The sequence below is a fragment of the Physella acuta genome, unplaced genomic scaffold (genome assembly GCF_028476545.2).
Source record: "Physella acuta isolate Inbredline_101_S28 unplaced genomic scaffold, ASM2847654v3 ptg000322l, whole genome shotgun sequence".
In the NCBI taxonomy this organism is placed as follows: Eukaryota; Metazoa; Mollusca; class Gastropoda; family Physidae; genus Physella; species Physella acuta.
In genome coordinates this window covers 630,607-656,920 of record NW_026731841.1, presented here as the reverse complement: position 1 = coordinate 656,920, position 26,314 = coordinate 630,607, and the positions used below count along the sequence as shown (strand labels likewise).

The 26,314-nt window shown below is 41.6% G+C and overlaps 1 protein-coding gene and 1 non-coding gene across 2 annotated transcripts in view; one reads left to right on the top strand and one right to left on the bottom strand.

The window, feature by feature from the left end:
* Positions 1-15,304, top strand: part of LOC131940578 (coiled-coil domain-containing protein 78) — a 32,356-nt gene extending 17,052 nt beyond the window's left edge. Inside the window, exons 10-21 of the mRNA XM_059299270.1 lie at positions 771-857; positions 1,500-1,679; positions 1,970-2,146; positions 3,753-3,803; positions 4,773-4,861; positions 5,129-5,207; positions 5,436-5,561; positions 7,351-7,547; positions 10,580-10,754; positions 12,319-12,365; positions 14,046-14,219; positions 15,097-15,304. Coding sequence (XP_059155253.1) covers positions 771-857; positions 1,500-1,679; positions 1,970-2,146; positions 3,753-3,803; positions 4,773-4,861; positions 5,129-5,207; positions 5,436-5,561; positions 7,351-7,547; positions 10,580-10,754; positions 12,319-12,365; positions 14,046-14,219; positions 15,097-15,196 — 1,482 coding nt within the window. The 3' untranslated portion in view covers positions 15,197-15,304. The remainder of the gene's footprint in view (positions 1-770; positions 858-1,499; positions 1,680-1,969; positions 2,147-3,752; positions 3,804-4,772; positions 4,862-5,128; positions 5,208-5,435; positions 5,562-7,350; positions 7,548-10,579; positions 10,755-12,318; positions 12,366-14,045; positions 14,220-15,096) is intronic.
* On the bottom strand, positions 3,210-3,281 carry Trnah-gug (transfer RNA histidin (anticodon GUG)). Its single transcript has one exon. It is a non-coding gene; the product is annotated as a tRNA-His (tRNA).
* Positions 15,305-26,314: the final 11,010 nt, after the last annotated feature.

The window sequence follows — 26,314 nt, the reverse complement described above, 5'->3', positions numbered from 1 at the left end:
TAGGTCTGACCTAACTGTCCCATGTTGTAGGTCTGACCTAACTGTCCCATGTTGTAGGTCTGACCTAACTGTCCCATGTTGTAGGTCTGACCTAACTGTCCCATGTTGTAGGTCTGACCTAACTGTCCCATGTAGGTCTGACCTAACTGTCCCATGTTGTAGGTCTGACCTAACTGTCCCATGTAGGTCTGACCTAACTGTCCCATGTAGGTCTGACCTAACTGTCCCATGTAGGTCTGACCTAACTGTCCCATGTAGTTCTGACCTAACTGTCCCATGTAGGTCTGACCTAACTGTCCCATGTAGGTCTGACCTAACTGTCCCATGTAGTTCTGACCTAACTGTCCCATGTTGGTCTGACCTAACTGTCTAATGATGTAGGTCTGACCTAACTGTCCCATGTAGGTCTGACCTAACTGTCCCATGTAGGTCTGACCTAACTGTCCCATGTAGGTCTGACCTAACTGTCCCATGTTGTAGGTCTGACCTAACTGTCCCATGTTGTAGGTCTGACCTAACTGTCCCATGTTGTAGGTCTGACCTAACTGTCCCATGTTGTAGGTCTGACCTAACTGTCCCATGTAGGTCTGACCTAACTGTCCCATGTAGGTCTGACCTAACTGTCCCATTTAGGTCTGACCTAACTGTTCCATGTTGTAGGTCTGACCTAACTGTCCCATGATGTAGTTCTGACCTAACTGTCCCATGTAGGTCTGACCTAACTGTACCATGTAGGTCTGACCTAACTGTCCCATGATGTTGTCCTACAGGTCTCCCAGTCACTGGTAGAGATGCAGATAGAAAACAACAAAATCAAGGAGGAAGCTGAAGCCAGCAACTTTGAACTCACCAACAAGGTCAGAGGTCATTTATAGTTTTAAGTTTCACTTTGATTCAGGTCACAACACAAAATAACCCAGAAAAACTCATGGGTCATTTATAGTTTGATTTTTTAAAATTTGACAAAATCACAATACAAAGTGACCCAAAAAACCAGGTGTCATAGCCTATGGCTCTATAGTACCCTGTATGTTATGTTAATAAAATTTGTTAATTAAGCATTTTACAAACACCGTTTGTTAATTCAACCATTGACAAACTTTGCTGTGCCTGTCAATGAAACCTACACCATATTTGAATGCTGCTCCTGGTAAATGAAACCTACACCATATATGAATGCTGCCCCTGGTAAATGAAACCCACACCATATTTGAATGCTGCTCCTGGTAAATGAAACCTACACCACATTTGAATGCTACCCCTGGTAAATGAAACCCACACCATATATGAATGCTGCCCCTGGTAAATGAAACCCACACCATATTTGAATGCTGCTCCTGGTAAATGAAACCTACACCACATTTGAATGCTACCCCTGGTAAATGAAACCCACACCATATATGAATGCTGCCCCTGGTAAATGAAACCTACACCATATTTGAATGCTACCCCTGGTAAATGAAACCTACACCATATATGAATGCTGCCCCTGCCCACAGATCATCATGTTGGAGAACCAGCTGCTGGAGGCCCAGAACACTGGAGACAAGCACAAGAGGACAGCCAAAGCTGCCAAGGAGAGACTCAATGAGCTGGAGACTGATAGGAAAGATCTCGCTGACGAATACGTCGTTCTCAAAACAAACTACTTAGCTCTAACTAACGAGCACAAGAGAGAGGTGATGCATTTCTCATAGTTTAAACCCAAAAGGGATAAATATGTTTGATTTTTCTGCACCCGAAATAAGAATTTAAAGGGTTAAAATGGTTTGTTTTCTACACCCGAAATAAGAATTTAAAGGGTTAAAATGGTTTATTTTCTACACCAAAAATGAGAATTTAAAGTGTTGAAAGTGGTGTATTTATTAATGCACAAGAAATTAGAATTTAAAGGATTAAATTGTTTGATTTCTTACAACAGGATTGAGAATTTAAAGAGTTAAAAATATTATATTTTACCTACCCACAGTGCACAAGAAATGAAAATTTGGCCATAGAGCTGCTAAATCTGGTCAACAACAAAGCAGCCTTGATGAGGCAGGTCATGATCCTGACCAACGGTGACCCCAGCCAGGTGGATGACCCCAACGCTGAGATAGCCAGGATCAGGGCCATCATTCAACAAAACACATCTGGGAAGATCAAGGTCAGTCGCACTACCAAGGTGGTTTAATGGGAAGGTCAAGGTCAGGGTTACTGCTAAGGTTGTTTCATGGGAAGATCAATTAGGTCTTACTACCCATGCTTTTTAATGCTTACAGTTAAACATTTTATTTTGAAAAGTTATTTTGAGATACTGATCAAATTCTAAAAGAAATATTTTTAGCTTTAGAGTGAGGGCTAAACAAAAGCTAACTAAAGTCAAAGACTAAATGTAGGCCTACTAATTGTTTTTAAAACTTAAATAGTGACATACTCTAAAGTCTTTACAATATATAAATACTAAAAGTAGAAGAAAATAACAAGAATAATACCGTTATGATAGTAAGCTTTTCAATGTATTTTTTAAAAAAATTAAATAAACTGTCTTTAGCTCTGAAAGTAAAAATAAAATACTTAAAAAAAAACTTTTTAAAAAACCACGTTTTCCTTGTGGACTAAAAAGTAGAAAATAAATTTTTCTTTCGACCCAAGGGGATCAACGCGGGTCGGGCAGATTTATGATTAAAGCGAAAAGCACACAACACACGAATTTTGGAAATTTGATGGTGAACGTACCCACGTTTTTTGTCATCAAATGTATGAACAGTCATCACAAGAACCTGCACAGCTCGAGAAGCACAAAATCTACGAGCAGTCATTGGTAGATCCCCTTGGGTCGAAAGAAAAATTTATTTTCTACTTTTTAGTCCACAAGAAAAACGTGGTTTTTTAAAAAGTTTTTTTTAAGTATTTTATTTTCTCCTTTTTAGTCCGTTGCTACACATGAAAAACGTGGTTTTTAAAAAGTTTTTTATATAGTTTATTTTCTACTTTATCTAATGACTTGATTAAGTATGACTTGACTAAGTGTTTTTAAAATACACGGACTAAAAATCTTGAGCGACCGATACGCTTTAAACAGAGAAGGGGCGTAATTTAATTAAGCTAATTTAGGTCTCTAATTGCTAGTTTTTTATGATTGCATCTGAAATTGTTAGGCGATGACATTTGATGACACGAATTTTGGAAATTGGATGGTGAACGTACCCACGTTTTTTGTCATCACATGCCGTGACCAGGATTCGAACCTGGGTTGTCGCGGCCACAACGCGAAGTACTAACCACTATACGATCACGGCCAGCGCGCTCACATCGATTGGGGCCGAAGTAACTGTGTCAATAGGCCTCCAGTCTTGTCGGTATCTTTAGAAATCATGTCCTCAATTTTAGGGTCCTTGGGGCGTAATTTTATTAAGCTAATTTAGGTCTCTAATTGCTAGTTTTTATGATTGCATCTGAAATTGTTAGGCGAAAATAGCCTGCATGCCGAATTTCAGATCTCTAGAGCAATCAGAAGTGGGCTAATTTTCGTTGTCAATTTTAACAACAAACCCACAAACGCGAAGCTGAGTTAAGAAAAACGTGTTAAAATAAAAGTATTAGTCTCAAAATGTATTGAACTATTTCTGGAATGACAAAAGCATTTACTTGTATTGTTATCTGTTATTTCTAAAAAAAATAATTATGTTCATTTTGTTATTTTAATACATTTCAAAGCTTCTTATTGTAGAGGTTTTTACATTTGTCTTATTTGTCCTCACTTTTACCAGGCTGATGAAATTCTTGGAACCCAACGGGACAGAGAACTTATTGAGGACAGGGTAATTGTACCATAAGTTTTTGGTCCAGTTTAGCAAGGCTTTACTTGTTTTGATAAACCTGTTTGATATCTTAATGTTCAGTCCCACATCTGTATTTAACTTGACACAGTGTAGAGCCAAATTGTTGCGCTTTACATCAACATATTTTGTCTTTCATGTTGTTTGCCATTTTTTTATTACTGTGCTTTACATCAACATATTTTGTCTTTCATGTTGTTTGCCATTTTTTTATTACTGTGCTTTACATCAACATTTTTTGTCTGTCAGTTGTTTGCCATTTTTTATTGCTGTGCTTTACGTCAACATTTTTTGTCTGTCAGTTGTTTGCCATTTTTTATTGCTGTGCTTTACACCAACATTTTTTGTCTGTCAGTTGTTTGCCATTTTTTTATTGCTGCGCTTTACGTCAACATTTTTTGTCTGTCAGTTGTTTGCCATTTTTTTATTGTTGCGCTTTACATCAACATTTTTTGTCTGTCAGTTGTTTGCCATTATTTTATTGCTGCGCTTTACGTCAACATTTTTTGTCGGTCAGGTGTTTGCCATTTTTTTATTGTTGCGCTTTACATCAACATTTTAGTCATTCAGTTGTTTGCCATTTTTTTATTGCTGTGCTTTACATCAACATATTTTGTCTGTCAGTTATTTGCCATTTTTTTAATTGTTGCGCTTTACACCACCATTTTTTGTCTGTCAGTTGTTTGCCATTTTTATATTGCTCTGCTTTACACCAAAATTTTTTGTCTGTCAGTTGTTTGCCATTTTTTTTATTGCTGCGCTTTACACCAACATTTTTTGTCTGTCAGTTGTTTGCCATTTTTTTATTGCTGTGCTTTACACCAACATTTTTTGTCTGTCATTTGTTTGCCATTTTTTTAATTGCTGCGCTTTACACCAACATTTTTTGTCTGTCAGTTGTTTGCCATTTTTTTATTGTTATGCTTTACATCAACATTTTTTGTCTGTCAGTTGTTTGCCAGCCAAAGGAAGTTTGAGTCAGAGATTAACAGAATCAAAACAGATTATGGTGATGAGCACAAGAAATATGAGTCTCGCATGTAAGTCATTCGTACTGCTAGAGATATGACTCACAATCATTTTTAGTGCCGGCAATATGACTTACAGTCAGTTAACACTGCCAGAAATATGACTTAATGCTATTGATACTGCTAGAAATATGACTTACAGTCATTTTACATTGGCCTTTGATTTTTGACCTAACTGAATTTTTAAAAGTTGAAATGACATGAAGGACTGCTTTGAAAATATAAATCAACTATTAGGTAGTGTATTTGATTTAAGGAATGATGTTGATCTTTTTATAGGAACTCTTTAATGAAGGAGTTGGCAGATACAAGAGTGTTGGCCAGGGAGAGGCAGCAGAAGATATCTGAGCTCAACGCTGTAAGCATTTTATTTCTCTTACCCTCGCTGTAAGCATGTTCTCACACATTTTATTTCTCTTACCCTTTCTTTTTAAATTGTTTGGAAGTTTCAAAAATTTGTGTGGAAAAGCTGTCATTTTTTACTGACTTCAAACTTTTCTAACATGATATTTTTAACATGAAACTTTTTGAACGTAGAAACATTTTAAACATGAAACTTTTCTAACATGACAATTTTTGTACATAGAAACTGATCACACTGAGGGGGGAGAAGGAGGCGGTGGAGACACAAACCAACAGGCTGCAACACAAGGTCAAGGATCTTGGTGAAGATTTCAGGGCCAGGCTGGTCAAGTATGTCGAGGATATTGCTGTAAGTTGGTTGGTGGTAGAGATGTTGCTGTAAGTTGGTAGGTGGTAGAGATGTTGCTGTAAGTTGGTAGGTGGTAGAGATGTTGCTGTAAGTTGGTAGGTGGTAGAGATGTTGCTGTAAGTTGGTTGGTGGTAGAGATGTTGCTGTAAGTTGGTTGGTGGTAGAGATGTTGCTGTAAGTTGGTAGGTGGTAGAGATGTTGCTGTAAGTTGGTAGGTGGTAGAGATGTTGCTGTAAGTTGGTAGGTGGTAGAGATGTTGCTGTAAGTTGGTAGGTGGTAGAGATGTTGCTGTAAGTTGGTAGGTGGTAGAGATGTTGCTGTAAGTTGGTTGGTGGTAGAGATGTTGCTGTAAGTTGGTTGGTGGTAGAGATGTTGCTGTAAGTTGGTAGGTGGTAGAGATGTTGCTGTAAGTTGGTTGGTGGTAGAGATGTTGCTGTAAGTTGGTAGGTGGTCCAGATGTTGTAAGTTGGTTGGTGGTAGAGATGTTGCTGTAAGTTGGTTGGTGGTAGAGATGTTGCTGTAAGTTGGTTGGTGGTAGAGATGTTGCTGTAAGTTGGTTGGTGGTAGAGATGTTGCTGTAAGTTGGTAGGTGGTCCAGATGTTGTAAGTTGGTTGGTGGTAGAGATGTTGCTGTAAGTTGGTTGGTGGTAGAGATGTTGCTGTAAGTTGGTTGGTGGTAGAGATGTTGCTGTAAGTTGGTTGGTGGTAGAGATGTTGCTGTAAGTTGGTAGGTGGTCCAGATGTTGTAAGTTGGTTGGTGGTAGAGATGTTGCTGTAAGTTGGTTGGTGGTCCAGATGTTGTAAGTTGGTTGGTGGTCCAGATGTTGTAGGTTGGTTGGTGGTAGAGATGTTGCTGTAAGTTGGTAGGTGGTAGAGATGTTGTAGGTTGGTTGGTGGTCCAGATGTTGTAAGTTGGTTGGTGGTCCAGATGTTGTAGGTTGGTTGGTGGTCCAGATGTTGTAAGTTGGTTGGTGGTAGAGATGTTGTAGGTTGGTTGGTGGTAGAGATGTTGCTGTAAGTTGGTTGGTGGTAGAGATGTTGTAGGTTGGTTGGTGGTAGAGATGTTGCTGTAAGTTGGTTGGTGGTAGAGATGTTGCTGTAAGTTGGTTGGTGGTAGAGATGTTGCTGTAAGTTGGTTGGTGGTAGAGATGTTGTAAGTTGGTTGGTGGTAGAGATGTTGTAGGTTGGTTGGTGGTAGAGATGTTGCTGTAAGTTGGTAGGTGGTAGAGATGTTGCTGTAAGTTGGTAGGTGGTCCAGATGTTGTAGGTTGGTTGGTGGTCCAGATGTTGTAGGTTGGTTGGTGGTCCAGATGTTGTAGGTTGGTTGGTGGTCCAGATATTGTAGGTTGGTTGGTGGTCCAGATGTTGTAAGTTGGTTGGTGGTCCAGATATTGTAAGTTGGTGGTCCAGATGTTGTTGTAAGTTGGTTGGTGGTCCAGATGTTGCTGTAAGTTGGTGGTCCAGATGTTGTAAGTTGGTCGGTGGTCCAGATGTTGTTGTTGGTGTAAGTTGGTTGGTGGTTCAGATGCTGCTGTTGTTATTTTTGTGGGCTGCTGTTGTTGTTGTTGCCGTTTTTGTCATTGTTTTTGTTGCCGTTGTTATTGTTGGTGGTGATGTTGCAGATGTTGTTGTGATTGTTTCTGTTGTTGCTATTGTTGTTGTTACACCTACTGCTGTACCATGTACTACACACACCAATCATAGTCCCACCAACCTTACATCACATGTTTTTATACTTGAAGATTTTGTGTAAACATTTCCATGTACTGATGGCCAATCTGCCCTACAGGAATTTGTTGACAAAGGCAGCGGTGTACCTGGCCAGCAACATGAGCGCAAGATGAGGGAGTATGTGGACAGCATGCTCAAGGACATTCGAAGGTCACACAAGGAAAGAGAGGACCAGTTGAGTCAGGCAGCACAGACCTTTAAGAAACGCCTGCAGAATACAGTGCACAGCTACGAGCAGGTGTTGATAGCTTACAGGTGAGGTCACAGCTATGGGCAGGTGTTGATAGCTTACAGGTGAGGTCACAGCTATGGGCAGGTGTTGATAGCTTACAGGTGAGGTCACAGCTATGGGCAGGTGTTGATAGCTTACAGGTGAGGTCACAGCTATGAGCAGGTGTTGATAGCTTACAGGTGAGGTCACAGCTACGAGCAGGTGTTGATAGCTTACAGGTGAGGCCACAGCTATGAGCAGGTGTTGATAGCTTACAGGTGAGGTCACAGGTACTACTAGGTGTTGATAGCTTACATGTGAGGTCACAGCTATGGGCAGGTGTTGATAGCTTACAGGTGAGGTCACAGGTACTACTAGGTGTTGATAGCTTACAGGTGAGGTCACAGCTATGAGCAGGTGTTGATAGCTTACAGGTGAGGTCACAGCTATGAGCAGGTGTTGATAGCTTACAGGTGAGGTCACAGGTACCACTAGGTGTTGATAGCTTACAGGTGAGGTCACAGCTACGAGCAGGTGTTGATAGCTTACAGGTGAGGTCACAGGTACCACTAGGAGTTGATAGCTTACAGGTGAGGTCACAGCTACGAGCAGGTGTTGATAGCTTACAGGTGAGGCCACAGGTACCACTAGGTGTTGATAGCTTACAGGTGAGGTCACAGCTACGAGCAGGTGTTGATAGCTTACAGGTGAGGTCACAGGTACCACTAGGTGTTGATAGCTTACAGGTGAGGTCACAGCTATGGGCAGGTGTTGATAGCTTACAGGTGAGGCCACAGGTACCACTAGGTGTTTATAGCTTACAGGTGAGGTCACAGCTATGAGCAGGTGTTGATAGCTTACAGGTGAGGCCACAGGTACCACTAGGTGTTTATAGCTTACAGGTGAGGTCACAGCTATGAGCAGGTGTTGATAGCTTACAGGTGAGGTCACAGCTACGAGCAGGTGTTGATAGCTTACAGGTGAGGTCACAGCTATGAGCAGGTGTTGATAGCTTACAGGTGAGGTCACAGCTATGAGCAGGTGTTGATAGCTTACAGGTAAGGTCACAGCTACGAGCAGGTGTTGATAGCTTACAGGTGAGGTCACAGCTATGAGCAGGTGTTGATAGCTTACAGGTGAGGTCACAGCTATAACAGGTGTTGATAGCTTACAGGTGAGGTCACAGCTATGAGCAGGTGTTGATAGCTTACAGGTGAGGTCACAGCTATGGGTAGGTGTTGATAGCTTACAGGTGAGGTCACAGCTATGAGCAGGTGTTGATAGATTACAGGTGAGGTCACAGGTATCACTAGGTGTTGATAGCTTACAGGTGATCACAGCTATAACAGGTGTTGATAGCTTACAGGTGAGGTAACAGCTATGAGCAGGTGTTGATAGCTTACAGGTGAGGTCACAGCTATGAGCAGGTGTTGATAGCTTACAGGTGAGGTCACAGCTATGGGCAGGTGTTGATAGCTTACAGGTGAGGTCACATTTACGAGCAGGTGTTGATAGCTTACAGGTGAGGTCACAGCTATGAGCAGGTGTTGATAGCTTACAGGTGAGGTCACAGCTATGGGCAGGTGTTGATAGCTTACAGGTGAGGTCACAGCTATGAGCAGGTGTTGATAGCTTACAGGTGAGGTCACAGCTATAACAGGTGTTGATAGCTTACAGGTGAGGTCACAGCTATGAGCAGGTGTTGATAGCTTACAGGCGAGGTCACAGCTATGGGTAGGTGTTGATAGATTACAGGTGAGGTCACAGGTACCACTAGGTGTTGATAGCTTACAGGTGAGGTCACAGCTTTAACAGGTGTTGATAGCTTACAGGTGAGGTCACAGCTATGAGCAGGTGTTGATAGCTTACAGGTGAGGTCACAGCTATGGGTAAGTGTTGATAGCTTACAGGTGAGGTCACAGCTATGAGCAGGTGTTGATAGCTTACAGGTGAGGTCACAGCTATGGGCAGGTGTTGATAGCTTACAGGTGAGGTCACAGCTATGGGCAGGTGTTGATAGCTTACAGGTGAGGTCACAGCTATAACAGGTGTTGATAGCTTACAGGTGAGGTCACAGCTATGAGCAGGTGTTGATAGCTTACAGGTGAGGTCACAGCTATAACAGGTTTTGATAGCTTACAGGTGAGGTCACAGCGATAACAGGTGTAGATAGCTTACAGGTGAGTTCACAGCGATAACAGGTGTAGATAGCTTACAGGTGAGGTCACAGCTATGAGCAGGTGTTGATAGCTTACAGGTGAGGTCACAGCTATGAGCAGGTGTTGATAGCTTACAGGTGAGGTCACAGCTATAACAGGTGTTGATAGTTTAGAGGTGGTCACAGCTACCAGCAGTTATTGATAGGTTACAAATGAGGTCACAGCTATAGATTGTTAAAGGGGATGTTAAAAGATCTAACTAGTGAAAGCTGATCAAATAAAAACCACAAACTTTGATCCCCCTAAATGTTTGACCCCCCTCTCCCCTACACGTTTGATCCACTTAAATTTTTGACCCACTAAATGTTTGATTCCCCTAAATGTTTGACCCCCATAAATGTTTGACCCCTTTAAAAGTTTGATCCCCCTAAATGTCTGACTCCCCCCCCCCCCCTCCCTAAAAGATTGACCCCCCTAAATGTCTGACTCCCCCCCCCCCCCTAAATGTCTGACTCCCCCCCCCCTCCCTAAAAGATTGACCCCCCTTAAAGATTGACCCCCCTAAATGTTTGACACCCCTAAATGTTTGACCCCTAAATGTTTGACCCCCCTAAATGTCTTACTCCCCCCCTAAATGTCTTACTCCCCCCCTAAATGTCTGACTCCCCCCCCTCCCTAAAAGATTGACCCCCCTTAAAGATTGACCCCCCTAAATGTTTGACACCCCTAAATGTTTGACCCCCTAAATGTCTTACTCCCCCCCCTAAATGTTTGACCCCTATAAAAGTTTGACCCCCTAAAAGATTGACCCCCTAAATGCTTGACCCCCCCCTAAATGTTTGACCCCCCTTAATGTTTGACCCCCCTAAATGATTGACCCCCTAAAAGATTGACCCCTTAAATATTTGACCCCCCAGGAACCTGCGCCAGACGTGCGAGGCCCGTGGGTTTGACCGCGCTGACCTTGGCCCAGATGAGAATGACCTGAAGTTGGGGGACACGGAGATCCAGTCGTCTCACCTGAAGGAGCTGGACAAAACAAAGTCTGAGCTCAACAGGGCCAAGAATGAACTGGACGCGGTCAAGCTACGGGTATGTCAAGGGTGTAGAGTGGTAAACTCTAAAACCAAAACGTCTGTTTAAAGCTAATTTTAAAAAAAGTTGTGAGACTAGTCTCATCTTCTACTTATTTTTTTTTCCTGAAAAAATTTGTAAATGCTACATAATACATATGCTTTCAACTATTTCAACAAAAGTTGTGAAAAAAGCATTTTATAAATATGTAATTATAACAATTGTGTTGACTGTTTCAACACCAATTGTTAAACTAGTCTCATTCTTCTCTAGTATGGTCCTGTTTCCAGTATGGCCCTATATACATGTGTAATTATAATTGACTATTGCAACACCAATTGTTAGACTAGTCTCATCTTTATCCAGTATGGCCCTATACACATGTGTAATTATAATTGACTATTGCCACACCAATTGTTAAACTAGTCTCATCTATTTCCAGTATGGCCCTATACACATGTGTAATTATAATTGACTATTGCCACACCAATTTTTAGACTAGTCTCATCTATTTCCAGTATGGCCCTATATACATGTGTAATTATAATTGACTATTGCCACACCAATTGTTAAACTAGTCTCATCTATTTCCAGTATGGCCCTATACACATGTGTAATTATAATTGACTATTGCCACACCAATTTTTAGACTAGTCTCATCTATTTCCAGTATGGCCCTATATACATGTGTAATTATAATTGACTATTGCCACACCAATTGTTAAACTAGTCTCATCTATTTCCAGTATGGCCCTATACACATGTGTAATTATAATTGACTATTGCCACACCAATTTTTAGACTAGTCTCATCTATTTCCAGTATGGCCCTATATACATGTGTAATTATAATTGACTATTGCCCTACCAATTGTTAAACTAGTCTCATCTATTTCCAGTATGGCCCTATATACATGTGTAATTATAATTGACTATTGCCCTACCAATTGTTAAACTAGTCTCATCTATTTCCAGTATGGCCCTATATACATGTGTAATTATAATAGACTATTGCCACACCAATTGTTAGACTAGTCTCATCTATTTCCAGTATGGCCCTATACACATGTGTAATTATAATTGACTATTGCCACACCAATTGTTAGACTAGTCTCATCTATTTCCAGTATGGCCCTATATACATGTGTAATTATAATAGACTATTGCCACACCAATTGTTAGACTAGTCTCATCTATTTCCAGTATGGCCCTATACACATGTGTAATTATAATTGACTATTGCCACACCAATTGTTAGACTAGTCTCATCTATTTCCAGTATGGCCCTATACACATGTGTAATTATAATTGACTATTGCCACACCAATTTTTAGACTAGTCTCATCTATTTCCAGTATGGCCCTATACACATGTGTAATTATAATTGACTATTGCCACACCAATTGTTAGACTAGTCTCATCTATTTCCAGTATGGCCCTATACACATGTGTAATTATAATTGACTATTGCCACACCAATTTTTAGACTAGTCTCATCTATTTCCAGTATGGCCCTATATACATGTGTAATTATAATTGACTATTGCCACACCAATTGTTAGACTAGTCTCATCTATTTCCAGTATGGCCTGTTTGGTGATGACAAGAAGGAAAATCTGGGAGATCTCAAGTAAAATCTTTTATTGACATTTTTTAATTGATATTTTTTAATGGAAATTTTTTATTGACATTATTTATTGACAGATTTTATTAACATATTAACAAATATTGACATATTTTATTGACATTTTTTGATTGACAAATTTTGATTAACCTTTTTAATTGATATTTTTACATTGACAATATTGTATTGAAATTTTTGAATGAGTTTATGTTTAAAAAAATTTAAGTTTTATACATTGAAGGAAGTTTGTTTTTTAAATGGTAAAGTGTTTTTTCATCTTGAGCAAAGTCTTTTGCAGTAAAGAAGTAATTATTTTTTAAAGTAGTTTTTTTAATTAAAAAAATGTTTTATTTAGTTTATTTTAAGATTAAGTTTTTTAAATTGAATTAAGTTTTTTTTAACTGAATATTTTTTAGAATTTTATTATTGAAGTATTTTTCGAAATAAAGTTAGTTTTTTATTGAATTTAAATTTTTTTTTAACATACTATGTTCTAGGCTGCCTTATGTAATTTCTATTATTGGCTACACTAGCTTATTTCCTTAATGCAAATTTATCTTAATTTATTAATATTGACCAACTATTATCAACTAGATAAATGGCCCGTTGAGGAAGGGTACAACGGGCGCTAGGCTGATAGTGCTGTCTCTTTTCTCTAAACTAAAACCAACCCACCCCCCACACACCACCCCCACCCCACCCCCCACCCCCACACACCACCCCCACCCCCCACCACACACCACCCCCACCCCAACCCCTCACCCCCACACACCACCCCCTCCACACACCGCCCCCCCCCCCACCCCCCCAAAAAAAACATGTCTACCGTCCCATTCAACGAAATATAATTATATACTTTTTCCAGTGTCCGCCCCCTCCCAGAATATTCTACCCCCGCCCCCGAAAATTTCAAGTACCCCCACCCCTCTCCGGGGAGGAAAAAGTCTGAAAGAAACACTGAAACCAACCCACCCCCCACACACCACCCCCCACCCCTACACACCACCCCCCCCCCCACCCCTCCACCCCTCCCCCCCCCCCCCCAACCCCCCCAAAAAAAAAAACATGTCTACCTTCCCATTGCAAGAAAACCACTTTTTAGATTAGACACATTAATTAGGCTGTAATTTTATTATAGAGTATCGATGAGGAAATTTCTTTTGAGTTGGGGAGGGGGGGGGGGGGGGCTCAGACGTTCTTACGCGGGGGGTGGGGCTTCGCCCCTACCCGAAGAATTGTATGCAAGAAACTCTTCACGCAAACCATTTAGATTAGACAACATTTCCTTTTTTTCAATGTTTACGCGATAATCAATGACGTCATATTACTGTGTGCACTCTCTGGTTTGAGATTATGTTCTACTCTACGCTAAATGTGTCGACGTCATATTTCGTTTTTCGAATTACTGTGCATGTTTTTATTTTGCTTGTGTTTTCTCTAGAGCGTTCTTGTCAGACAGAGCGTTCTTGACAGACAGCGAAACTATTATATAGAATAGGTAACCTAAACAAAATTTTTAGCCTACTCTGCCATTTTACGGTCCTACAGTGTTCAGTTTATTTAAATGTTGAAGTCAAAGCAAATAGGTTATTTTTGTCTGGAAGTTACAAGCTTGAGTTTTGATTGTGATAGATAATTTAGAAATATAACAAACAAAACTAATTGCCTTGACCTTGACCTCTACAGCACTGTGTCGGCCAGGTCTGACCTGTGGGCAGCCCTCAGGAAACAGCTGAGGGAGTTCACACTTAACACGCAGCAACAGCTGGAGCAGGAGCGGGCGCGGCTGCTCAGTGAGAACCAGGTCCTGCAACAACAGCTCAGGGAGAGTCAGGAGTACATTGACAGCCATCTTGTACGGTAAGTTGAACTTCCTGTTGGCAGCCATCTTGTGCAAAACTGTTGGCAGCCATCTTGTGTGGAAAGTTGAACTTCCTGTTGGCAGCCATCTTGTGTGGTAAGTTGGACTTTGACATCCTTGTTTGAGTCCAGTAGGCTACCTCAGTGGGCTACCTCATTGGGCTACCTCAGTGGGCTACCTCAGTGGGATACCTCAGTAGGCTACCTCAGTGGGCTACCTCAGTAGGCTACCTCAGTGGGCTACCTCAGTGGGCTACCTCAGTGGGCTACCTCAGTGGGCTACCTCAGTGGGCTACCTCAGTGGGCTACCTCAGTGGGCTACCTCAGTAGGCTACCTCAGGGGGCTACCTCAGTAGGCTACTGGACTCACTTTAGTGAAACTGAGGGGCCTTGTGATACTGCTGAGCACACTGACCACCTGTATGCCGACGTCATTTAACCAGATGAACTCTACTTCATCTGCCCCATCTTTTAAGGTCATAAACGGGAAAAAAATGAAAATGATGAGCCATCTTGTTCAACGTGCCTGCTTAAAACTGTCCTAGGCTTAGTTACTGAATTAATTTGTTTTTTAAAGGTAGCTTTTTAAACTGAAATAATCCTGTTTTAGACTACACTATCCTGGCTCAGTAAAATTAGTTAACAGCTGTACAGACAGTTAACAGCTGTACAATTAGTTAACAGCTGTACAATTAGTTAACAGCTGTACAATTAGTTAACAGCTGTACAATTAGTTAACAGCTGTACAATTATATAACAGCTGTATATTAGTTAACAGCTGTACAATTCTATAACAGCTGTACAATTAGTTAACAGTTGTAAAATCAGTTAACAGCTATAAAATTAGTTAACAGCTGTAAAATTCTATCTGTCCCAGCTACAAGCAGGAGATCCTGCGCCTGCGCAAGTTGCTGGGTATGTCTGAAGCTGAGGCTGGCATCCTGACAGACAGGCTGGCAAGAACCAAGAAAAGATAACTCAGTGGCCTCCAGCTAAATCCTTATCAACATCTCCGTCCATCTACAAATTATTAATGACTATGCACATATTTTTGATAAATAAAGATTATCTTTTACAATATTCAATTGCCTAATTTCCTTTTCTAACCATCCTTATCTAAAAGTTTGTTAACTGGTGTTTGAAATATAACTAAATTAATTACCATTCATAGCAAGTAAATGTGCTTGAGACAGACTTGATAGTGGATTTTGTTGTCAAAGATTTGTCAACTTCCTGTCAATGTAAGTGTAAGTCTGTGTTTATAGGCCGTTGACCATACATCTCCCAGCAGTAATGTCACACTGTTTTCTTAACCAGTTGTCACATCAGAGGCGTAGCGATGGGGGGGGGGGGGGCAGGGGGGTACATATGTCCCCGGGCGCCGACCTTAGGGGGCGCCAAAATGGGGTGTAAAAACAAATTCAAATGTTATTTGAGCTGCATTTTTGCATTTTAGGTAGTTTGGGGGGGGGGGGGGGTGCAAATCGAAAGATTGAGGGGGGTGGGGCGCAAAATTTATAGTGTGTCCCCGGGCGCCGGGAATGGTTGCTACGCCTCTGTGTCACATTGTATTCTGTCTCACCAACACTTGTCTCACCAACACCTGTCTCACGAACACTTGTCTCACAAACACTTGTCTCACCAACACTTGTCTCACCAACACTTGTCTCACCAACACCTGTCTCACGAACACTTGTCTCACAAACACTTGTCTCACCAACACTTGTCTCACCAACACTTGTCTCACCAACACTTGTCTCACCAACACTTGTCTCACAAACACTTGTCTCACAAACACTTGTCTCACCAACACTTGTCTCACCAACACTTGTCTCACAAACACTTGTCTCACCAACACTTGTCTCACCAACACCTGTCTCACCAACACTTGTCTCACCAACACTTAACTGCCTGTATCCCTGCATGTCTGCCTGCCAGTATCCCTACATGTATCCCTGCCTGTCTGCCTGCCTGTATCCCTGCCTGTATCCCTGCATGTCTGTTTGCCTGTATGTCTGTCTGCCTGTATGTCTGCATGTATCCATGTACTTGCTGCCCTCTCTACATGCCCCATCCATCTCACTGATCCACATTATAATATGAGAGCCACAGCACAAAACCTTAATCCCTGCTTGCCTTTAATCCCTGCCTATCTTTAATCCTGCTTGTCCAAGCTGCGCACATATTCTCTTAGATCTCTGGCAGAAGATGACGCGTGTATCTGGGTCATGGTGGGCCTGGTTCCGCCGCTGGATTAACCTGACACATTGATTAACTCACGTCGGCCAGGATTAACTGACGTCAAACACGCACACAAACTGTGTTAACTGATACTTCAGTCAACTCACGTCAAACACGCACACAAACTGTTAACTGATACTTCAGTCAACTCACGTCAAACACGCACACAAACTGTGTTAACTGATACTTCAGTCAACTCACGTCAAACACGCACACAAACTGTGTTAACTGATACTTCAGTCAACTCACGTCAAACACGCACACAAACTGTGTTAACTGATACTTCAGTCAACTCACGTCAAACACGCACACAAACTGTGTTAACTGATACTTCAGTCAACTCACGTCAAACACGCACACAAACTGTGTTAACTGATACTTCAGTCAACTCACGTCAAACACGCACACAAACTGTGTTAACTGATACTTCAGTCAACTCACGTCAAACACGCACACAAACTGTGTTAACTGATACTTCAGTCAAGAGCAAGGTCAGAGCAATACACACATTGGGAAAATGGATCACAAGGTCACATCAATAAACATTGAGATAATGACCACAAGGTGACAAATGCATTGAAGTAATTAGTCACATTAACACATTAATGTGTGCAAATCTAGGAGATGCCGATAACATAAAATGTCTTAAGTAGAAATTCGCTTATATATATATATATATATATATATATATATATATATATATATATATATATATATATATATATATATATATATATATATATATATATATATATATATATACACTAGACCACCCGTTATCCTTTGGATTATGTGCGGTTTTAAGGGTAATTCATCAATGATGTCACACTTGTTTGACGAATTTTATCATCCCACTGTCACACACAGTCACATAAAGCTAGTCCCACGTTTAATGTTACACCACCGGTTTCAGCTGAACTCTACTTCACCTGCCCAATGTCTCGAAAGGCATTTTTACCATACATATCATGTCATTCGACAGGGTAGCTAGCGCACTGTCCTCTCGGTCAGCTAGGCACACATAAATTGTTGAAAATATTTTATTTTACAATCTCCGTTAACATTTTTAAGGGAGGCCACTCTTCCCCATAAAGTAAAATTACGTTTAATAGGCCTATTATTTTGTAATTAAGTTATATCCTAACTAATTCAATCTATTCCATTGCTAAGGAACAAAGATATATATTTATTGCATAAACAGTTCAGTAGAAAAACTCAATTATTTTTTTGTATTTTTATACTTGTTTTTGTTCTTAAAAGAATTCAACGTTAAAATAATAAAAATGTTTGAGCTGATTCTATACACCCTTTTAAAATAAATAAAAATGTTGAAACAAACAACATAGCTGAAACATAAACAGTCGGTCAAACAAAAACGTTGAATCAAATTAAAATATGAAACAAAAGAAGAGTTAAAACAAAATCAAATGTTCAACCAAGTAAAAAGTCGAAACAAATTTAAAAAAAAATTAAACTAATAAAATCAGTTGAATCAAATAAAAAGTTTAAGCGAAAAAAATCTTTAAAAAAATAATCGAAAAGAACAAAATCTTGAAGCGAACAAAAGTTGAAGCGAACAAAATCTTGAAACAAATAAAAAGTTGAAATGACAAGAATGTTATGCAACAGGACCGCACTTTACCTGCTGGGTTAAGGTGAAGCCATTTTTCACTCTTGTCACTCTCTTGACTTGTGTGTCTCCACGCTCTCCTTCATGTTGGCAGACCTTCGGGACCTTTGGTTCTCATACCTTCAAGGTAGTGGTTCTCATACCTTCATGTTAGTGGTTCTCATACCTTCATGGTAGTGGTTCTCATACCTTCATGTTAGTGGTTCTCATACCTTCATGGTAGTGGTTCTCATACCTTCATGTTAGTGGTTCTCATACCTTCATGGTAGTGGTTCTCATACCTTCATGGTAGTGGTTCTCATATCTTCATGGTAGTGGTTCTCATACCTTCATGTTGGTAGTGGTTCTCATACCTTCATGGTAGTGGTTCTCATACCTTCATGGTAGTGGTTCTCATACCTTCATGGCAGTGGTTCTCATACCTCCATGGTGATTGTTCTCATACCTTCATGGTGATTGTTCTCATACCTTCATGGTAGTGGTTCTCATACCTTCATGGTAGTGGTTCTCATACCTCCATGGTAGTGGTTCTCATACCTTCATGGTAGTGGTTCTCATACCTTCATCGCAGTGGTTCTCATACCTTCATGGTGATTGTTCTCATACCTTCATGGTAGTGGTTCTCATACCTACATGGTAGTGGTTCTCATACCTTCATGTTAGTGGTTCTCATACCTTCATGGTAGTGGTTCTCATACCTTCATCGCAGTGGTTCTCATACCTTCATGGTGATTGTTCTCATACCTTCATGGTAGTGGTTCTCATACCTTCATGGTAGTGGTTCTCATACCTTCATGGTGATTGTTCTCATACCTTCATGGTGATTGTTCTCATACCTTCATGGTAGTGGTTCTCATACCTACATGGTAGTGGTTCTCATACCTTCATTGCAGTGGTTCTCATACCTTCATGTTGGCAGACCCTCTGGACATTGGTAGTGGTTCTCATACCTTCATGGTAGTGGTTCTCATACCTTCATGGTAGTGGTTCTCATACCTTCATCGCAGTGGTTCTCATACCTTCATCGCAGTGGTTCTCATACCTTCATCGCAGTGGTTCTCATACCTTCATGTTGGCAGACCCTCTGGACATTGGTAGTGGTTCTCATACCTTCATGGTAGTGGTTCTCATACCTTCATGGTAGTGGTTCTCATACCTTCATGGTAGTGGTTCTCATACCTTCATGGTAGTGGTTCTCATACCTTCATGGTAGTGGTTCTCATACCTTCATGGTAGTGGTTCTCATACCTTCATGGTAGTGGTTCTCATACCTTCATGGTAGTGGTTCTCATACCTTCATGGTAGTGGTTCTCATACCTTTATGGTAGTGGTTCTCATACCTTCATGGTAGTGGTTCTCATACCTTCATGGTAGTGGTTCTCATACCTTCATGGTAGTGGTTCTCATACCTACATGGTAGTGGTTCTCACACCTTCATGGTGATTGTTCTCATACCTTCATGGTAGTGGTTCTCATACCTTCATGGTGATTGTTCTCATACCTTCATGGTAGTGGTTCTCATACCTTCATGGTGATTGTTCTCATACCTTCATGGTAGTGGTTCTCATACCTTCATGGTAGTGGTTCTCATACCTTCATTGCAGTGGTTCTCATACCTTCATGTTGGCAGACCCTCTGGACATTGGTAGTGGTTCTCATACCTTCATGGTAGTGGTTCTCATACCTTCATGGTAGTGGTTCTCATACCTTCATCGCAGTGGTTCTCATACCTTCATCGCAGTGGTTCTCATACCTTCATCGCAGTGGTTCTCATACCTTCATGTTGGCAGACCCTCTGGACATTGGTAGTGGTTCTCATACCTTCATGGTAGTGGTTCTCATACCTCCATGGTGATTGTTCTCATACCTTCATGGTAGTGGTTCTCATACCTTCATGTTGGCAGACCCTCTGGACATTGGTAGTGGTTCTCATACCTTCATGGTAGTGGTTCTCATACCTTCATGGTGATTGTTCTCATACCTTCATGGTAGTGGTTCTCATACCTCCATGGTGATTGTTCTCATACCTTCATGGTAGTGGTTCTCATACCTTTATGGTAGTGGTTCTCATACCTTTATGGTAGTGGTTCTCATACCTTTATGTTGGCAGACCCTCGGGACATTGGTAGTGGTTCTCATACCTTTATGGTAGTGGTTCTCATACCTTTATGGTAGTGGTTCTCATACCTTTATGGTAGTGGTTCTCATACCTTTATGGTAGTGGTTCTCATACCTTTATGGTAGTGGTTCTCATACCTTCATGGTAGTGGTTCTCATACCTTTATGGTAGTGGTTCTCATACCTTCATGGTAGTGGTTCTCATACCTTCATCCCAGTGGTTCTCATACCTTCATGGTGATTGTTCTCATACCTTCATGGTAGTGGTTCTCATACCTTCATTGCAGTGGTTCTCATACCTTCATGGTAGTGGTTCTCATACCTTCATGGCAGTGGTTCTCATACCTTCATGGTAGTGGTTCTCATACCTTCATGGTAGTGGTTCTCATACCTTTATGGTAGTGGTTCTCATACCTTCATTGCAGTGGTTCTCATACCTTCATGTTGGCAGACCCTCTGGACATTGGTAGTGGTTCTCATACCTTCATGGTAGTGGTTCTCATACCTTCATGGTAGTGGTTCTCATACCTTCATCGCAGTGGTTCTCATACCTTCATCGCAGTGGTTCTCATACCTTCATCGCAGTGGTTCTCATACCTTCATGTTGGCAGACCCTCTGGACATTGGTAGTGGTTCTCATACCTTCATGGTAGTGGTTCTCATACCTCCATGGTGATTGTTCTCATACCTTCATGGTAGTGGTTCTCATACCTTTATGGTAGTGGTTCTCATACCTTCATGTTGGTAGTGGTTCTCATACCTCCATGGTGATTGTTCTCATACCTTCATGGTAGTGGTTCTCATACCTTTATGGTAGTGGTTCTCATACCTTCATGTTGGTAGTGGTTCTCATACCTTCATGTTGGTAGTGGTTCTCATACCTCCATGGTGATTGTTCTCATACCTTCATGGTAGTGGTTCTCATGCCTTTATGGTAGTGGTTCTCATACCTTCATGTTGGTAGTGGTTCTCATACCTCCATGGTGATTGTTCTCATACCTTCATGGTAGTGGTTCTCATGCCTTTATGGTAGTGGTTCTCATACCTTCATGTTGGTAGACCCTCTGGACATTGGTAGTGGTTCTCATACCTTCATGGCAGTGGTTCTCATACCTTCATGGTAGTGGTTCTCATACCTTCATGGTAGTGGTTCTCATACCTTCATGGTAGTGGTTCTCATACCTTCATGGTAGTGGTTCTCATACCTTCATGGTAGTGGTTCTCATACCTTTATGGTAGTGGTTCTCATACCTTCATGGTAGTGGTTCTCATACCTCCATGGTAGTGGTTCTCATACCTTCATGGTAGTGGTTCTCATACCTTCATGGTAGTGGTTCTCATACCTTCATGGTAGTGGTTCTCATACCTCCATGGTAGTGGTTCTCATACCTTCATGTTGGTAGACCCTAGGGACCAATGACAATGGACCTCAAACCTTCTCTCTCGAGACCGACCACATCTACAGTAACCTCTGACCCATGACCAACTGTAGGGAGTTAAAGGAGTTCTTAACCTACATTCGACTATATTGTGGCTAATGGGTTCATAAATATTTTTTTCTTAAACCATTCAAATGAGTGAATTAGCAGTAAGCCAACTACTAGACAGTTGTGTTAGATTACACAATAAGATTTGCAGTTACAGGTAGCAACGGTTAGTTTTTGGTTTTGACAAGTACAGGTGAGTGCAATACAAGGCGTTAGGTAACACGGAGTGAGAACCTGGAATTTACTGCCTGTGACGTCACACTTGGAACAATCAGGGTAGAACACAGGTGACCAGACAATATTTGTTTCTGAAATACAGGAGGGAGGGTGGAGGGAGGGTAGAGGGAGGGTGGGTGGAGGGTGGGTGGAGGGAGGGTGGGTGGAGGGTGGGGGGTGGGTGGAGGGTGGGTGGAGGGAGGGTGGGTGGAGGGTGGGGGGTGGGTGGAGGGTAGAGGGTAGAGGGAGGGTGGGTGGGTGGAGGGTGGGTGGAGGGAGGGAGGGTAGATGGAGGCTGAAGGAAGTGTGGAGGGAGGGTGGAGGGAGTGTGGAGGGAGGGTGGAGGGAAGGTGGAGGGAGGGAGGGTGGAAGGAAGATAGAGGGAGGGTGGTAGGTGGAGGAAGGGTGGATGGAGAGTGGAGGGAGGGTGGGGGGGGGGGGGGGGGTTGGAAGATTTCGTCTGCGATCGCCGTGGACCGTGCTTATGTGGACGGTCACAGGTGAATGACATCATTTATTTTCTGGAGCTCTCCAGCTTTCTGGGTCGCAAAATGTTAAATGTCAACACAAAATGTCAACACAAAATGTCAACACAAAATGTCAACACAAAATGTCAACACAAAATGTCAACACAAAATGTCAACACAAAATGTCAACACAAAATGTCAACACAAAATGTTAAATGTCAACATAAAATGTTAAATGTCAACACAAAATGTCAACACAAAATGTTAACACAAAATGTTAACACAAAATGTTAAATGTCAACACAAAATGTCTTGAGAGTTTCCTTCAATAATAAGTCATTTTGCGAAATTTGGCATTATATAGAATTTTAGAAATTGCCGGTATATATATATATATATATATATATATATATATATATATATATATATATATATATATATATATATATATATATATGTATATGTATATATATATATATATATATATATATATATATATATATATATATATATATATATATATGCATACAAGTATACATACACATATCTTTATACAGTTAAAGCGTGGTGTGTCTGTGGCGATGATGTGTAGGCTGCGACTACAAACGAACAAACGAACAAACGAACAAACAAGAGATACAACAAGAGAGATGATAAAGTCAGATCTTGTGGTACCATTAATAGCAGCCCACAAAACCCTGTACCATCAATAGCAGCCCACAATGCTCTGTGTTCGCTCAACATGTTAGAAATTTGTTCAAGAATGGCCAAAAAAATTAAAAATTGTAGCCAAAACAAGAAATGTGGTCTACTATAAATTAAAAAGCCCAACCTAGCCTGTCGCCATGTTACATGAAACAACGGCGCCATGTTCGTCCCGGCATTCCTAGCTCGATGTCAACATGGTCACTTGTTGTCATCATGACATCATCAGATGGCTGAGCCATTGCTGGATGTTTGCGACATCTGTCTGTCAGGCATTATGTCATGTCCGCATGTCACTACTGACAGACAGTCGGTCAGACAGTCGGTCAGACAGTTGGTCGGTCAGACAGTCGGTCAGTCATACAGTCGGTCAGTCAGACAGTCGGTCAGACAGTCGTTCAGACAGTCGGTCAGACAGTCGGTCCGACAGTTGGTCAGACAGTCGGTCCGACAGTCGGTCAGTCAGACAGTCGGTCAGACAGTCGGTCAGACGGTCAGACAGTCAGACAGTCGGTCAGTCAGACAGTCGGTCAGACAGTCGGTCAGTCAGACAGTCGGTCAGACAGTCGGTCAGTCAGACAGTCGGTCAGACAGTCAGACAGTCGGTCAGTCAGACAGTCGGTCAGACAGTCGGTCAGACAGTCAGACAGTCGGTCAGTCAGACAGTCGGTCAGACAGTCTGTCAGACAGTCGGTCAGACAGTCGGTCAGACAGTCGGTCAGACAGTCGTCAGACAGTCGTCAGTCGGTCAGACAGTCGGTCAGACAGTCAGACAGTCGATCGGTCAGACAGTCAGACAGTCGATCGGTCAGACAGTTTGTCAGACAGTTTGTTATGTCGGCCTGTCACGACAATATCTCTGACAATTTCATGGCGACGTTGTTTATGGGATCTAAGGGGCACACAAAGTTACAACGTCGGATGTACAGAGGGCAAGTTTAGTCACACACACACATCTGCTTCACACACACACACACACATACTAAAACACACACAGACACACATAATATCTCACGCAAACACACACTCACACAATTAGACACATATACATACACTCAGGCACACCACACACTCTTCTCTCTCTCTCACAATCTAACACGTACAAACTCACACAGCCACACACACACACACACACACACACATATATATATATATATATATATATATATATATATATATATATATATATATATATATATATATATATATATATATATATAAAGTGACTTCGTGGTAGAGAGCTAGACTACTAATCCAAAGGTCCCTGGTTCAAGTCAGAAGAACGTCCCTGAGTCCATCCAAAGCAAAAGAGGCCGTGCATAATACTGACCACTCTATCTTTTCATATGCCGAGGTCTATGAAACAGATGAACTCTACTTCATCTGCCCTTATGATAGACACATACTGTGTTGTGTAGATCTCATAAAGCTACTGTGTTGTGTATATCTCATAAAGCCACTGTGTTGTGTAGATCTCATAAAGCTACTGTGTTGTGTAGATCTCATAAAGCTACTGTGATGTGTAGATCTCACAAAGCTACTGTGTTGTGTAGATCTCATAAAGCTACTGTGTTGTGTAGATCTCATAAAGCTACTGTGTTGTGTAGATCTCATAAAGCTACTGTGTTGTGTAGATCTCACAAAGCTACTGTGTTGTGTAGATCTCATAAAGGTACTGTGTAGATCTCATAAATCAACCCTATTTTCACTAGTCACTAGGATATCCTGCTCAATGTTTTAAGTCCAACAGTGCTAGATATAAATCTATCTCGCGCTGGTTAACATTTCCTGACCACCAACAAAGTCACAACGAGGCTTTAGAAACCTACACGTTACACAGCTGCTAGTGGAAGGTACCAAACAACATACGTCAAACAAGGCTAAAATTAGTGGCCCGATTAGACAAATAAGTTGTAACTTGGACATACGGACACAAAAAATGTACACACTTTTGGGGAAAACTAAAAAAATATTAAATTTAGGCCTACCTTACATTCCAACTCCAGATACTAATCCAGGAAATACAAGTTTAAAACTTAACAAGCTGTAAACTTCACCCATAGACATCAAGCAAGAAATGACAATTTCTACCATCAGATTGAATGATGGTTAAAAATTATCATGTGTTTTAATTTAATTAATTAGTTGATCAGCGAGCTTTTGTTTCGGTGGTGGGTCTGTGTGGTAGTGTGGCTGTGTAATATGAGAACCTCCACAGTTGTGTGATGTAGTTGTGTAACATGGAAACTACCACAGTTTTGTTGTTTGGCTAGGTGGCTGTGTGTTTGTGTGTTTGTGTGGCTGTGTGGTAGTGGTTGTGTGGCGGTTTGGTTCTGTGGCTGTGTGTGTGTGTTTGTGTGGTTGTGTGGCTATGTGGTTGTGTGGCTGTGTGTTTGTATGTTTGTGTGGCTGTGTGGCTGTGTGTTTGTATGTTTGTGTGGCTGTGTGGCTGTTTGTTTGTATGTTTGTGTGGCTGTGTGGCTGTGTGTTTGTATGTTTGTGTGGTTGTGTGGCTGTGTGTTTGTATGGCTGTGTGGCTGTGTGTTTGTGTGTTTGTGTGTTTGTGTGTTTGTGTGGCTGTGTGGCTGTGTGGCTGTGTGGCTGTGTGGCTGTGTGGCTGTGTGGCTGTGTGGCTGTGTGGCTGTGTGGCTGTGTGGCTGTGTGGTTGTGTGGTTGTGTGGTTGTGTGGTTGTGTGGTTGTGTGGTTGTGTGGCGGTTTGGTTCTGTGGCTGTGTGTGTGTGTTTGTGTGGTTGTGTGGCTATGTGGTTGTGTGACTGTGTGGTTGTGTGGCTATGTGGTTGTGTTACTGTGTCGTTATCTGACTGTGTAGCTGTGTGGTTGTGTGACTGTGTGGTTGTGTGGCTGTGTGTTTGTATGTTTGTGTGGCTGTGTGTTTGTATGTTTGTGTGGCTGTGTGGCTGTGTGTTTGTATGTTTGTGTGGCTGTGTGGCTGTGTGTTTGTATGTTTGTGTGGCTGTGTGGCTGTGTGGCTGTGTGGCTGTGTGGCTGTGTGGCTGTGTGGCTGTGTGGCTGTGTGGCTGTGTGGCTGTGTGGCTGTGTGGCTGTGTGGCTGTGTGGCTGTGTGGCTGTGTGGCTGTGTGGCTGTGTGGCTGTGTGGCTGTGTGGCTGTGTGGTTGTGTGGTTGTGTGGTTGTGTGGTTGTGTGGTTGTGTGGCGGTTTGGTTCTGTGGCTGTGTGTGTGTGTTTGTGTGGTTGTGTGGCTATGTGGTT